At 51.3% G+C, this 15,659-nt stretch overlaps 1 protein-coding gene across 3 annotated transcripts in view; it reads right to left on the bottom strand.

Annotated features, from left to right (window-relative positions):
• SUN2 (Sad1 and UNC84 domain containing 2) overlaps nt 1–15,659 on the bottom strand; it is a 116,325-nt gene that overhangs the window by 52,614 nt on the left and 48,052 nt on the right. For all 3 annotated transcript variants that reach the window (XM_073549457.1, XM_073549458.1, XM_073549456.1), the window contains exons 6-7: nt 14,774–14,851; nt 936–1,029 (exon numbers count right to left, since the gene is read on the bottom strand). In XM_073549457.1, coding sequence (XP_073405558.1) covers nt 936–1,029; nt 14,774–14,851 — 172 coding nt within the window. The remainder of the gene's footprint in view (nt 1–935; nt 1,030–14,773; nt 14,852–15,659) is intronic.

The following is a 15,659-nucleotide window of genomic DNA, read 5'->3' as shown; positions in this document are numbered from 1 at the left end:
TTGGCATCCCAGTGGCCAACATGCATCGCTGTGTTTGACCCCGACGAGCGACCTCGTTGGCGACGCAGAACTCAGGGACACAGGCGGGAATCGTCAGAAAAGCTGCTGTGTGACAAGGTACCAACGACCGCTGAGGTCGTTATAAGGATCGCCAGATCGTTGCTGCGTCGCCGAAAAGATCTGCCTGTTTGGCAGCTTACTAGCGACCATTTAGCGACGCACCAGCGATCCTTACCAGGTCGTATCGCTGTCGGGATAACTGGAGCGTCGATAAGTGAAACGGGACCCTTCTCCCAAATATCCTCCATCCTCTGGAATTCTGTGCCCCAAAAAATATAATTACACCAATCACTATAGGTAAGTGGTCACAGCTCAAATCCGCCTCCGCCCCACATAATGATCTCTTCACATCTTACTGAGATGCCCACAAGCCAAGTGTCTTTCTTAGACATAAATAAGTCCTCTCCAGACTACTGCTGGCTCTTGGATTTGGTCTATGCTGTTGCTGTAAATCAGATCTCTGACAGCTTAGGCAAGAGAGCTGCACCCAAAATCAGGTATGGAATTGAAAAAAAAAATCTGTCATTGGAAAAAGAAAACAGATTTACACTTACATGGACAGATGTTGTTCTAGGTATTAAACATTTTGTAATAGAACCCTGTATTATGGGCAACATTCGTACCGCATGGTTAGGGGTAAATAGACCCGTATGATGAAGAGAAAACATTATGTTACAAAATTATGTACAGTATATTTCTTTGTTACCACCACAGATAAATCACAGCAACCATTTTATTGGGAGAATACTTGTTATAGCCTGTAATTTAGATTAGCCTTCTTCAACATGTTTGTTAGAAAAAAATAAAAAAATACATACATTTTCTGAAAATTCAAAAATGATGTGCCAACATTGCAAGTATTTTGCATGCCTGACCTGGTTAAGATAAAGACATCCAGCAGGGAAGCGGAGGTTGTAAGACGATACCATGTAGTACCAATCCACCAGTACAAAAGTCCAAACACACGGCCTGCAAAAGTGAACCATTAAAAAGATTAAATATTTTGCAACAAAAAGTAACATCTAACCTCTTCTGGATGCTTATAATCAAAGCTTGCAACTGTCTGTACTCATATCTATTAAGGTACCTGAAAGAAAAAAATATCACGTCTTAAAGGGCATCTGTCAACATGCTTTTGCTATTTAATCTGAAATAAACATGATATAGGAGAGACCCTGATTCCAGGGATGTGTCACTTATTAGACTGTGCTGTAGTTTCAATACAATCAGTGTTTTATCAGCAAAAGATTTTCACCGTTGGACTGGATCTCACATGAAGACCAGTCCTGCTAATCTGTGTAAACACACCCACACCACAGTCTACACAGCAAACTACCAATCAGTGGCGTGGGTGGGGGTATACAGAGCTCCGCATTCATAGCACTGCTAGATCTGCAGCAGAGAAAAGAGGGATTTTGGGTTCTTACCGTAAAATCTCTTTCTTGGAGCCCTTAATGGGGGACACAGATTACCATGGGTGTATGCTGCTGCTGCTAGGAGGCTGACACTATGCAAAACAAGAAAAATTAGCTCCTCCCCGGCAGTATACCCCCACCAACAGGCACCAAGTACCTCAGTTGGTGAGAAAGCAGTAGGAGAAGCAACCAAAACTATCAACATATGTACCAACCCAACAAGGGTCATGAAGACCCAACACGGTACAACTTAAACAGGGAGGGTGCTGTGTCCCCCAATAAAGGCTCCAAGAAAGAGATTTAACGGTAAGAACCCAAAATCCCTCTTTCTTTATCGCCTTATTGGGGGACACAGATTACCATGGGACGTTCCAAAGCAGTCCCGAGGATGGGAACAGCCATAAAGGAACGAAAGAAGGAAGGGCTTAGGTCAGCCGATGTGCGACCGCCGCCTGCAGAACCTTCCTACCAAGAGCTGCATCAGACGAAGCCTGGGTAAGAACCCTGTAGAACCTCGCAAAGGTATGCAAAGACGACCAGGTCGCGGCTCTGCAAAGTTGTACGGCCGAAGCCTGGTGTTGCACAACCCAAGAAGCCCCTACAGCCCGGGTGGAGTGGGCTTTTACTCCCGGAGGGGGCTGTTTTTCTTGAAGTCGGTAGGCTTCCAGGATGGTAGAACGAATCCAGCGAGCAATTGTGGATTTAGATGCCGGAAGCCCTTTCCGGCGACCTTCAGAGATGACAAGCAAGGAATCGGATTGGCGAAAAGAAGCAGTCCTGGCAAGGTAGACACGCAAGGATCTCACTACATCCAGTTTGTGGAGCGACTTTTCCAGAGGATGAGCAGGCGCAGGACAAAATGATGGAAGAACGATGTCTTCGTTAATGTGAAAGGGGGATACCACCTTTGGAAGGAAGGAACTGGCCTGAGAACAACCTTATCCTGGTGGAGGACAAGGTACGTGGAATGACAGGACAAGGCCGCCAGCTCAGAAACTCTCCTGATGGATGTGATGGCAATTAGAAAAGCCACCTTCCATGAGAGAAGGGACAGAGGAATGTACTGAATTGGTTCGAACGGCACCTTTTGGAGAGCACCAAGAACGAGATTGAGATCCCACGGATCTATCGGAGAATGATGAGGAGCTAAATAGTGAGGTACTTTGTTGTTCATCCGAGATGCCATTAGATCGACGTTCGGGGTGCCCCAACGCTGGCATATCTGACTGAAGACTGTGGGATGAAGGGACCATTCGCCTGATGCTAGACCCTGGCGACTTAAGAAGTCGGCTGCCCAATTTTCCACCCCTGGAATGTGAACGGCGGAGATCGCCGGTACATGACGCTCTGCCCAACGCAGTATCTTTGCCACTTCTAACATCACCTGCCTGTTGTGAGTACCGCCCTGGTGGTTTATGTATGCCACGGCGTGGCATTGTCTGACTGAATGCGGACTGGTTTGCCTATGAGGAGAGGCTGCCAATGAAGGAGAGCAAGGAAGATTGCACTGATCTCCAGAAGGTTGACGGGAAGGTGGGTCTCCTGGGCGTTCCAGCGCCCTTGGGCCGTTTTCCGATGGTAAACCGCCCCCCATCCTAGGAGACTGGCATCGGTGGTGATGACCTGCCACTGAGGTGGAAGAAAGGACCGTCCCTGGAGAACGGACGCCGGCAAAGTCCACCAAGTCAGCGATTGTCTGACAGTGCGGAAGAAGGATGGGGCGGTCCAGAGAAAACGAGGTCTTGTCCCAGACTGAAAGGAGAAACAGCTGGAGAGGGCGAGTGTGAAATTGTGCGAAGGGCACCGCTTCCATGGAAGCTATCATCTTCCCCAGGACCAAAGGGACATGACCCTTGAGCGTTTTAAGGACCGAATCCCCTTGCAAAGGGCTGAAAATTTGTCCCTCAGAAGAAAGACCCAGGCTAGATTGGTGTCGAATTCCATGCCCAAGAAGGTCAGACGCTAGGTAGGGTGAAGGATGGACTTCTCCTTGTTGACTATCCATCTGAGACGGTCGAGGGCATCCAGGGTTATCTGAAGACTTTGAAGACAGTCTAAGCGGGACGAGCCCTTGATCAGGAGATCGTCCAGGTAAGGGATGATGAGAATCCCCCTGGATCGAAGGACGGCCATGACTGTTGCCATCACCTTCGTGAAAACACAAGGAGCGGAGGCTAGGCCGAAGGGAAGGGCCGTGAACTGATAGTGATTGTCCTGAATTGCAAAGCGGAGGAATCTCTGATGTCATGAGCAAATGGGGATGTGGAGGTAGGCATCCTGTATGTCTACAGAGGAACTCTCCGGGCTCCATTGAGGCTATTACCGTGCGCAAAGATTCCATCTTGAAGTGGCGGATTCTCACGTGGCGGTTGAGCAATTTGAGATCCAAAATTGGACGAAGGGAGCAGTCCTTTTTCGGGACTACGAAGAGATTCGAGTAGAACCCTGAAAACCGCTTGTTTGAGGGAACGGGCACGATGACCCCTCCGGAAAGGAGGGAGGAGACGGCCTAAAGGAACCCTTGAATCTGGGACCGTTGTTTTGGGGGTCGAGACAGGAAAAAGGGGCTGTTGGGGGGGGGGGGGGGGGAGAAAATTCGATTTTGTATCCGGTTGTGACGAATTCCCTGACCCAAGCGTCTTTGACAACGGACAGTCATGCGTCCTTGAAAGAGGAAAGGCTGCCTCCCACCCTGGAAAGGTTTCCAGGTGGGGTGACCCGTCACTTAGATGAAAATCTGCCGGAACGGGGGCCTGAGGACCTGGAGGGCTGACCCCTAGATCTCCAGCAGGGAGCAGGTTTGTAAGATGGTTTTCTCCGGTCTCTGGACGCAGAGGACCGATCCTGCTGGGATGAACTGTCTGCAGGAGAGAAGGGGCGAAATGACCTAAACGGCCGAGAAGCCTTCCTGTTGAAAAACCTTCTAGGCCGGGACTAAGGAAGGGAGGTACTCTTACCAACCGTGGCGTCCGAGATTATTTGATCCAGCTTGGCGCCAAAGAGCCTAGAGCCATGAAACGCCAGGTTGGTGAGCGACTTTTTAGAGGTGGTGTCCGCACTCCACGACTTCAGCCAAAGAATGCAGCAAATAGCTACTATGTTGCTGTTAGCTCTTGCTACGCACCCAGCCGCGTCAAAGGAAGCGGCTAGAAGGTATTTACCTGCATGATTGATTTGGTTTGCTAAATCTGCCAGCTCGTCCTGAGGAGCTGCCGCTGAAATGCCTCTGCACAGAATCTTTGCCCAAGCCGAAATGACCTTCGCCACCCAAGCGGAGGCGAAAATCGGACAGAGGGAGGCGCCGGATGCCTCAAAAATTGACTTAGCCAACGATTCTATTTGCCTGTCCGTTGGATCTTTAAGCGAAGCTCCGTCCGGAAGGGAAAGAACCGTCTTAGAGGAAAGACGGGAAACTGGTGGATCTACCTCGGGCGCTTTGGTCCATTTTGTGACTAGATCCGCATCGAAGGGATATAGTACATCTAAGTACTTACGGCCTGAGAACCGTTTCTCAGGATGTTGCCAGTGATTGGCCAAGGAAAAGTCGAACTCTTTGTGATTAGGAAATGTTCGAGGAGGGGGCCTTGCTTTCTTAAAAGAAACAGAGGATTCCTGAGGAGGTACCTTATCCTCCTTTATCCTGAGAGTTTGAAATATAGCCGATATGAGGCTATCCACCATGTCCCGGGTTCTGGCTATGTTGTCCGCCTCCGAGTCAGATCCAGATTGAGAATCATCGTCTGACCTAGGGTTGTCTGCCGAGGAGCGAGACGAGTAGCGCAGCCTAGGCGAAGTGGAAGGACCTTGCGAGCTGGAAGAAGAGCCAGACAGAGCCAGCTTCCTAGAGCCCCTATCCGGCCTGTCTGTCTGAGGGTCGCGGTCAGGTGCAGACGACTCACCCTGAGGGGCGCTCGAAGCACAGGTGGCTGCAGATAGCTGGGGTAACCGCTCTAAGACCTGGACCAGAGATTGAGACACTTTTGTCAGATCAGAAACCGACTGAGACATCGCCACGGCCCACACAGGGGGTGGGGTGTTCTCCACCCGGGGCTCGGAGTGCTCCTGAGGGGCAGACATGGAGGAAGGGCTGCAGGACGGGCAGACGACTGACCTGATGCCCACTTCTTTTTACAGCGCGCGCAGGCATACTGAATAGCAGTGGGACTAGAACAGAAAGCCCCTGCAGAGTTGGGCATATGTCTCTGTGGTAGAAATGCTACCTGAATGAAATTGCGGAGGGGAGCTAATTCAAGGGTCAGGCTGAAGCAGCGTCAAGCCTACCGAGGTTCAGCAGCAGACAGAACAGCGTTGTGTCCCCCAGGAAAAGATCCGGAGAAGAGGGAGGAAGATGTTCAGCAAAGACAGGAAGAGACGCTGGCGGTGGGCGGGGCTTAACCGCCGCGCCGCGTGATTGGCTGAGGCCCGAGGGGGAGGGCACGGTTAACGTCATGCTGACAGGGCTGAAGCGAAAGCAGCCCTGAGATAGGCTGAAGAAGCGCGCGAAGGGAGAGGGAAGACAGCTTTTGAAAATGAAAGTGAAAGCGCTCCCGCTGCTTTCACAAGCGACGGCGCGCCCAGAGCCAAGAAGCCGCTTAAAACTGTATACAACCGCAGACTACATGATGGTCTGGAGAAGGGGGCACTGGGTATGCTGCCCGTGGAAGCTACCGCCGGACCCCCGGTGATAGAAGGAGCGCGCGCCTGCCAGAGCACTGGGCAAAAAGTGCGGGAAATTCAAAAGGAGAAGAGAGGTACCGGGGGTTGCCGGGCGGATATTAGAAACAGCGCTGTACTGGCTGTGATAGCTGCAGGTACTGACTGATAGCTGCAGGGTTGAGTGGGTCCTTGGGTCAAGCTTTGAGAGCGGGGCTGTAGGGGACATCCAGATCAGCTTACAGATCAGCAGAGACATGATTGACGGCGGGGAGGCGGCTGCTTCAGGGGGGCACACCATACCTATGGGGCGCATAACAGGTATGAGGACCTATTTATAAAAGTTAATATTTCGGTGTTACTGGGGGTCAGAAATGGAAGAGCCACCTTCACAGAATGCAGCCTTAGTGCTGCTGAAGGTGGCTCTTTTACTTAAAAACGCCCGGGGGGGGGGTGACAGGTTCCCTTTAATGTACACTCTGCACCCCATCTTGACTGCAAAAAAACAGAAATGTAGAAATTTTTGCAAATTTATTAAAAAAGAAAAAACGAAATATCACAAGGTCAGAAGTATTCAGACCCTTTGCTCAGACACTCCATTTCCGTGTGATCCCACTTGAGATGGTTCTACTCCATCACTGGAGTCCAGCTGTTTAACTAAAAAACTGATAGGACTTGATTTGTACAGGCACACACCTGTCTATATAAGACCTCACAGATCACAGTACATGTCAGACCCAGTGAGAATCATGAGGTCAAAGGAACTGGCCAAGGAGCTCAGAGACCGAATTGTGGCAAGGCACAGATCTGGTCAAGTTTACAAAAGAATTTCTGCAGTACTCAAGGTACCTAAGAGCACAGTGGCCTCCATAATTCTTAAGTGGAAGACGTTTGGGACCACCAGAAGTCTTCCTAGACCTGGCCATCCAGCCAAACTGAGCAATCGTGGGAGAAGAGCCTTGGTGAGGGAGGTAAAGAAGAACCCCAAGATCACTGTGGCTGAGCTCCACAGATGCAGTAGGGAGATGGGAGAAAGTTCCACAAAGTCAACTATCACTGCAGACCTCCACCAGTCGGGTCTTTATGGCAGAGTGGCCCGACGGAAGCCTCTCCTCAGCACAAGACATGGAGTTTGCTAAAACACCCATGAAGGACTCCCAGACTATGAGAAATAAGATTCTCTGGTCTGATGAGACGAAGATATAACTTTCTGGTGATCATTCTAAGCGGTATGTGTGGAGAAAACCAGACACTGCTCATCACCTGCCCTATACAATCCCAACAGGGAAACATGGTGGTCGCAGCATCATGCTATGGGGATGTTTTTCAGCTGATGGGACAGGACGACTGGTTGCAATTGAAGGAAACTTGAATGCGGCCAAGTACAGAGATATCTGGGATGAAAACCTCTTCCAGAGTGATCTGGACCTCAGACTTGGCTGAAGGTTTACCTTCCAACAAAGCAATGACCCTAAGCACACAGCTAAAATAACAAAGGAGTGGCTTCAGAACAACTCTGTGACCATTCTTGACTGGCCCAGCCAGAGCCCTGACCTAAACCCAAAAGAGCATCACTGGAGAGACCTGAAAATGGCTGGTCACCAATGTTCACCATCCAACCTGACGGAACTGGAGAGGAGCTGCAAGGAAAACTGGAAGAGGATCCCCGAATCCAGGTGTGAAAAACTTGATGCATCATTCCCAAGAAGATTCATGGCTGCATTAGCTCAAAAGTGTGCTTCTACTCAATACTGAGCAAAGGGTCTGAATACTTATGACCATGTGAGATTTCAGGATTTTCTTTTTTTAATAAATTTGCAAAAAACTACATTTCTGTTTTTTTTTTCAGTCAAGATGGGGTGCAGAGTGTACATTAATGAGAAAAAAACAGGATTTTTTGGGTTGCTTACCGTAAAATCTGTTTCTCGGAGCCTTCATTGGGGGACACAGAGACCATGGGTGTATGCTGCTGCCACTAGGAGGCTGACACTCTGCACAAAAAAAGGTTAGCCCCTCCTCCGCCGTATACACCCCACCGACCGGCAGGAAGTTCCTCAGTTAGTCAGAAAGCAGTAGGAGAAGTAACAGAATAGATTGAGAACAGAACAAACAACTCAACTGTAACAAACCGACAAACATAAGAACAGGAGTTGTAGAACATGGGAGGGTGCTGTGTCCCCCAATGAAGGCTCCGAGAAACAGATTTTACGGTAAGCAACCCAAAAATCCTGTTTTCTCGTTCGCCTTATTGGGGGACACAGAGACCATGGGACGTCCCAAAGCAGTCCCTGGGGTGGGAAACAAACTTCCATCAGGCCAGTGGACTCGCCACCGCAGCCTGCAGAATCCTTCTACCTAGGCTGGCGTCCGCCGAAGCATAGGTGTGGACCCTGTAGAATTTCACAAAGGTGTGAACCGATGACCACGTTGCAGCCTTGCAAAGCTGCAGCGCGGAAGCTCTGTGGCGCACCGCCCAGGAGGCACCCACCGCCCGGGTAGAGTGCGCTCTGACCCCTGGAGGGGCCACTCAATGCTTGACCCGGTATGCCTCCAAAATTGCCGATCTGATCCAGCGCGCAATAGTGGCCTTTGAGGCTGAGTGACCTTTTCTCGCCCCGTCAGGAATGATGAACAGAGAGTCTGACTTCCGCAAGGAAGTCGTCCGGGCTAGATAGACTCTCAATGCCCTGACTAGGTCCAGCTTGTTCAAGGACCGCTCCCGAGGGTGAGCTGGGCTCGGGCAGAAGGATGGCAGAACAATGTCCTCATTGAGGTGAAACGAAGATACCACCTTCGGAAGAAAAGAGGGCGGAGGCCGCAGAACTACCTTGTCCTGATGAAGGACCAAAAAAGGAGAGCGGCAAGAAAGTGCTGCTAATTCCGACACGCTCCGGATGGAGGTAATGGCCACCAGAAAGGCCACTTTCCAAGAAAGGAGGGAAAGGGAAACGTCCCTGAGAGGTTCAAAAGGAGGACCCTGCAGAACCTGAAGAACCAAATTAAGATCCCAAGGATCCACGGGCGCTCGGTACGGAGGAACCGTGTGAGCCACACCCTGGAGGAAGGTTTTGACCTGGGGCCGGGAGGCCAGCGTTTTCTGAAATAAAATGGACAGTGCCGAAACTTGACCCTTCAAGGAACTGAGAGCAAGCCCCGCATCCAGCCCTGCCTGCAGAAACGCCAGAATAGAAGGGAGCGAAAAAACCAAGGGCGCGATGTCATTGGTCTCACACCAGGAGAAATAGGCTTTCCAAGTACGGTAATAGATCTTCGAAGAAGGCGGCTTTCTGGCGCGGATCATGGTATGAATCACCCGATCAGAGAATCCTGCCCGTCTCAAAACCTCGGTCTCAACAGCCACGCCGTTAAATTGAGCGACCGAGAATTGGGGTGGCAAATCGGGCCTTGAGACAGCAGATCTGCCCTGTCGGGAAGCTTCCAGGGGGCGTCCGCGAGAAGGTTGACAATGTCCGCGAACCAAGACCTTCTGGGCCAATTCGGGGCGATGAGGATGACTGGAATCCCCTCTGCTTTGATTTTCTTCAACAACTTGGGAAGAAGAGGCAGAGGAGGGAACAGGTAGGGGAGCTCGAACTGTGACCAAGGGACGGCCAGAGCGTCGGCGCCCACTGCCAGAGGGTCCCGAGACCTGGACACGAATCGTGGGACTTCCCTGTTGAGGCGAGATGCCATGAGGTCTACATCCGGAGTTCCCCACTGACGGCAGAGCAGATGAAACACCTCCGGATGTAGGGACCATTCCCCTGCCGCGAGACCCTCGCGGCTGAGGAAATCGGCGGCCCAGTTGTCCACGCCAGGAATGTGAACCGCGGAAATCGTTGGAACAAAGGTCTCTGCCCATTGAAGAATTCTGGACACTTCCGCCAGAGCTGAGACACTCCGTGTCCCCCCTTGGCGGTTGATATACGCCACCACTGTGGCATTGTCTGTCTGAATCCTGACAGGCAGGCCCTTGAGGCGCCTTTCCCAGTGGACGAGAGCTAGATGGATCGCTCGTATCTCTAGGACATTGATCTGCAGAGCTGATTCCTGAGTCGACCATCGACCCTGAACAGTGTGATTGCGGAACACTGCACCCCAGCCGATGAGGCTGGCGTCCGTAGTGACAATCTGCCAGTGAACGGGAAGAAAAGACCGCCCCAAGAGAATGAGGGGAGACGTCAACCACCAGTTGAGAGACCGCTTGATCCAGCATGAAAGGCGAACCGGACGATCCAGAGACAGAGCCGACCTGTTCCACCTGGACAAAATGGCCTGCTGGAGTGGCCTGGCGTGAAATTGGGCAAAGGGAACTGCCTCTATCGCCGCCACCATCTTCCCCAGGACCCTCATGGCTGTCCTGAGGGATGGAAATCGTGTGATCTGTAATTATCGCACGCCCTGCTGCAGGGAAAGGATCTTGTCTTGTGGGAGAAATACCCTTGACCGACGAGTGTCGAACAGAAGGCCCAGAAACACAAGGCGTTGAGTAGGGACCAGACAGGACTTTTTCCGGTTGACGATCCACCCAAAACTGGACAGGGTGTCTAGAACGATCGCCACACTTAGGCGGGCCTGTTGAAAGGAGGGAGCCTTGATCAGGATATCGTCGAGGTACGGAAAAAGAACGAGACCTCTGATCCTCAAGAAGGTCATCAACGCCGCCATAATCTTCGTGAAGACTCTGGGAGCGGTGGCGAGCCCGAAAGGAAGCGCGACGAACTGGTAATGTTCGTGGTGAATCGCAAACCGCAGGAACTTCTGATGTCCGGGAAATATGGGCACATGTAGATAGGCATCTTGGATGTCTATGGAACCCATGAATTCCTGCTCCTCCATGGAAGCAATTACCGAGCGTACAGACTCCATCCGGAAGTGGCGAAGGCGAACTCTCTTGTTGAGTAACTTGAGATCCAAAATGGGCCGAACTGCCCCGTCCTTTTTCGGCACCACAAACAGGTTTGAATAAAACCCTGTGAAGCGTTCCGATTCGGGAACGGGCACAATCACCCCGGAACTGAGAAGAGAGGCGATGGCCGAACAGAACCCCGGGACCAAGGCCGGATCCCTCGGCGGACGGGATTGGAAGAAGCGATCCTGTGGAAGAGAAATGAACTCTATTTTGTATCCTGTTGATACAACCTCTCTGACCCAAGCGTCCTCTACTGAGGCGAGCCAGACGTCGCTGAAGAAAAGAAGTCGACCTCCCAATTGGAAGGGACCCACGGGAGACCGATGGTAGTCATGCGGATGTAGACCGTCCAGATCTAGATTTGGAAGGTCTTCCCTGGGAAGAGTGGGACCGCCAGGACGGAGTGGGCCTGAAGGAAACCTTCTTTCTTTCCTGACGTGCCTGTGGCCTTTGCTGGTTGGAAGGGTTTTCCGCCGTATTGAAACGGCGGAAAGTCCGAAAGGGACGAAACTGACGCCTTGGAGGAGGTCTGCGAGGCTTGGAGGGGAGAAGAGAACTCGTACCTCCGGTAGCGTCCTTAATAATCTGATCCAATTGTGATCCGAAGAGACGCACTCCCTGAAAAGGCAGATTGGTCAGAGACTTTTTAGAGGACAAGTCCGCCTGCCAGGCCTTGAGCCAAATTGTACGTCGGATTGCCACGATGTTACTTGACGCCTGAACTGCGCAAGATGCGGCATCCAGGGAGGCAGAAAGCAGATAATCCCCCGCATGGGAAATCTGATTGGCGAGATCGGCCAAATGCTCTGGTCGTGCCTTATCCAGAATGCCCTGCCGAAGGTCGTCTGCCCAAGTGGATATGGCCTTTGCTGCCCAAGAAGAAGCAAAGACTGGACATACCGCTGCTGATGCCGCTTCGAAGGCAGATTTTGCTAGAGATTCTATGATCCTATCATTAGAATCTTTTAGAGACGCCACACCTGACAGCGGAAGGACCGTATTATTAGAAAGTCTGGACACGGGAGGGTCCACCGAGGGAGAAGCGGCCCAGTTGTCCGTGAGCTCTTTAGCAAACGGGTACAGTACGCCGAGACGCTTTCCTCTTTGAAAGCGTCTGGTCGGATCTCCTCTCTCCTTTGTAAAAATCTTTCCAAACTCAGAATGGAAGGGAAACACCCTGGATGGTGTTTCCGCCCGTCTGAACGAAACCTCCTGATCTGAGGATTTCGCAGGGGCGTCAGCGATGTCAAAGGTATGGTGAATCGCGGCAATGAGGTTTTGCACCGTAACCTTCATGTTCGCATCCTGATCCGAATCCAGCTCTAAGACCCCTTCCGATTCCGAAAGCGCTTCGCCTGACTCGGGAGAGGAGGCCCGAGAGGGAGACTGCTGGGGACTATGGGGTGAGGTAGGACGAGGGGAGGACTCCGCCTGGAGGTCCTGCCTGGGCCTCTTGCGACTGCCGCTGGCTGGCTCAGATGGGACGTCCTGAGACGTGCTGGGTCCCGCCGAAGCTCCCAAGGGCAACTTGTCCAGAACGGCTACTAGGGACTGAGACACCTTGGTGAGGTCTGCCACTGACTGTGATAGAGAGGAGGCCCAGCCCGGCATGGGGGGCTCACTCACCACTGGGGCTATGGATGGCTCCTGAGCGGCGTCGGGCTGGATTGGATTGCTACAGTCCAGGCAGAGGGGAGTGGACTGACCTGAGAGAAGTTTGCGATTGCAAGAAGAGCACGCAAAGTACTTGACTAAGGTGCCAGAGGAGGCAGGGGGACGAGCGCGGTCAGACTTAGAATTAGACATACTGACGGACAGTCACTGAAGCCTTGCCGGAAGGTTGGGGGACAGGAGGCAGAGGAGGGTGTCAGTCTGCAGTATGCAGAGCTACTCACGGTCCGGTGTCCTATCGCAGCTTCCAATAAATGGAGATGCACGGTTCGTCCGGCTTGCAGGGGCACGGCTGAGGGAACAGCGTCCGGCTGACAGGCTGCGAAAATGGCGGCAGCCAGAGAGGAGCCGAGCAGGAAGCGCGCGCTTTCCTGCAGATGCAGAGGAGGGAGGTAGGCGGGGCTAGGCGCCGATGATAAAAATGGTGCCGCCCGCTAAGATGGTAGGGTGGGAGGGACGGCGCCGCCTCTGGGACGCTCAACCTGAGGGGAGAAGGCCGTGGGCGGGCTTAGAGCGGGCGGGAGGGAAGCCCGCCCGAGAATGGAGAAGGGGGGCGTGGCCGCGACGCCGGACAAGGCCCCAGATGAAGCCGGGGCCTGGATTAGAAGAGGCGACCGCCTGTCAGCACAGGGCGGCGCGGAGGCGTCGCAGAACCGCCGCGGTGGCTGCTACTGAGGACAGCTAGGACCCGGCAGAGGGGGGGGAAGAGCTGTCCGATAACCAGCCAGGGCCTAAATAGCTGCAGCGGCCGCCTGGAGGCGATGCGGAGGCGTCGCAGCACTGTCACAGCGACCGCTGCCGAAGAATCCATGGAGTGGCCTGGCGTGGAACCCGCAGGGGAGAATGGGACTCAGGTCTCATACTTACCCTCCTGATCCGTTTCATCCAGCGTACTGTTTCAAGGAGAGTAACCTGCGCCTCAACCGACCGACCGGCTCTGGTAGGCGAGTGGGTGGGAGACGGGGAGCGAGGACCATCTGGAACGCCACATCCATGTTAGGGGTCTTGGTCCTGCTGTAGACTTATGAGGATACGGGGTGGCAGTACACGCCGTACTCATAGTCTCTTTGTGGGACTACAGATGTGACTATTCACACTGTATCCCTCCGGAAAAACCTGAAAAGAAACGACGCACATCGAGGTAGATATGGGTCTAATCAAAGACCCGTGTCCACCTCCTACTGACACTAAGCTAAACTGAGGAACTTCCTGCCGGTCGGTGGGGTGTATACGGCGGAGGAGGGGCTAACCTTTTTTTGTGCATAGTGTCAGCCTCCTAGTGGCAGCAGCATACACCAATGGTCTCTGTGTCCCCCAATAAGGCGAACGAGAAATGAACTTTTTTGAATTTACCAAATGTCTGCAATGAAACAAAGTGAAAAATTTAAAGGGGTCTGAATACTTTCCGTTTCCACTGTATATAGTGTCTCTATCGGTTTCTGCTTTGCTGGACCAGAGACCAGGAATGGAGAAGATCAGGGAGCAAACTGGGTGCTACAGTTCCTAAGTAACACGTGAGGAGTCCTTTGTACAGCTCAGATTAAATAGAAAATAGCCATGTAAGAAACGCGGTGAGCATGGTAAAAAGATTTTTGCAACTATACGCCCAGCATAATCCTTTATGCCTGTCCAAGTGCGATCTCAGCATGAGCGTGTTAGGGACATTTGAAACGATATTTAGTAGCCACTGACCAGCCCATTCAATGTTTGGGTAGACATGTTATTTATTGACCGGTGCAGTTACAAGCCATTATACGGGTTGTCCATCACTATGACTTTGGATAGCTTATGAATAATAAATTCATGGGGGTCCCACAGCTAAGGCAACAATTGATCATCTGTTACCAGCTGCAGACGTGTCCAGATCTAACGGTGTATAAAGAGGAACATCAAAGCTTTGTATACCAGGTAGTGGCCGCTGCCCGATGCTGCAGAGCAACTCCTATTTATTTGATCAGTAGGAGTGTTGGGTGTCAGACCACCAATTTGCTATTAGTGACTTATCCTAATATTGTAATAGTGTTAAACCCCTTTAATATCGCTGTACATAAAGTAACTCTACCTGGATAGGAGAACAACTGCTGCATCCATTTTCTCCAGTGAGAGAAGGCAGTATGACCTTTGTGGTGATGAGAATGACCTAGAGGAAGAGATAAGATTGTCACTGCTAGAAGCGGATCACAACAAGCTAAACTAAGATATTAAATAACTAGAATAATTATTGTATTATTAATATATAATAATGTTGGCACTAGAGGTAGCACTGAAGATGTACTGCGTAATAATTTGCGGGACCTATCCTCTCAGATCCCACCGAATAGAGAACAAAGGGTCCGCAGTGCCGGCTTAGCGCTGCATCCTAGAAATATACCATCACTATTAGCATGGCATAATGAGAGTTAAAAATAAAAACTTCACCGTGTTCTTAGATCCTCGTTGTCCGTGAATTTCTAGTTCACAAACAGGAAGTTGCTAATCTGCCATGTTACAGACAGGGGAGCTGAAGCCTTGTGATTTCACACCGCACTCACACCTCACACCCTGCTTGCCTTGATAAAGTGCAGATGTTAACAAGTCACATACACTTTATTTTTTTTTAATTACCGTAATTATTTAATTATGTATTTTAATTATTTTTAATTATTAAGTTTATTACCTAAAGTTAATAAAATGCACACCAGGTTCGGGATGATTATGCCAATGTCAAGAGTTTGATCTGATTCTCACTCATGAAGTGTGGAGAAGATGGAGAACTTAATTTCTCCATCTCTGTGCACGTACATTTGACTGTACTCTAATGACATCCGAGTGCAGTCCAATGTATCACATGCCCCCCCAGACTTGTACGGGTGCACGTGATCAGTACGGGTGCACGTGATCAGATTAATGGATGCAATCGCAGCATGCTGCCATTGTTCTCTCATGCCAAATCAGCATGAAGAAATAAT

The sequence above is a fragment of the Dendrobates tinctorius genome, unplaced genomic scaffold (assembly GCF_039654945.1).
Source record: "Dendrobates tinctorius isolate UK_male_01 unplaced genomic scaffold, ASM3965494v1 ptg000159l, whole genome shotgun sequence".
NCBI lineage: Eukaryota > Metazoa > Chordata > Amphibia > Anura > Dendrobatidae > Dendrobates > Dendrobates tinctorius.
Note: the sequence above shows the minus strand (reverse complement) of the source record. Positions and strands in the feature narration are given on the sequence as shown.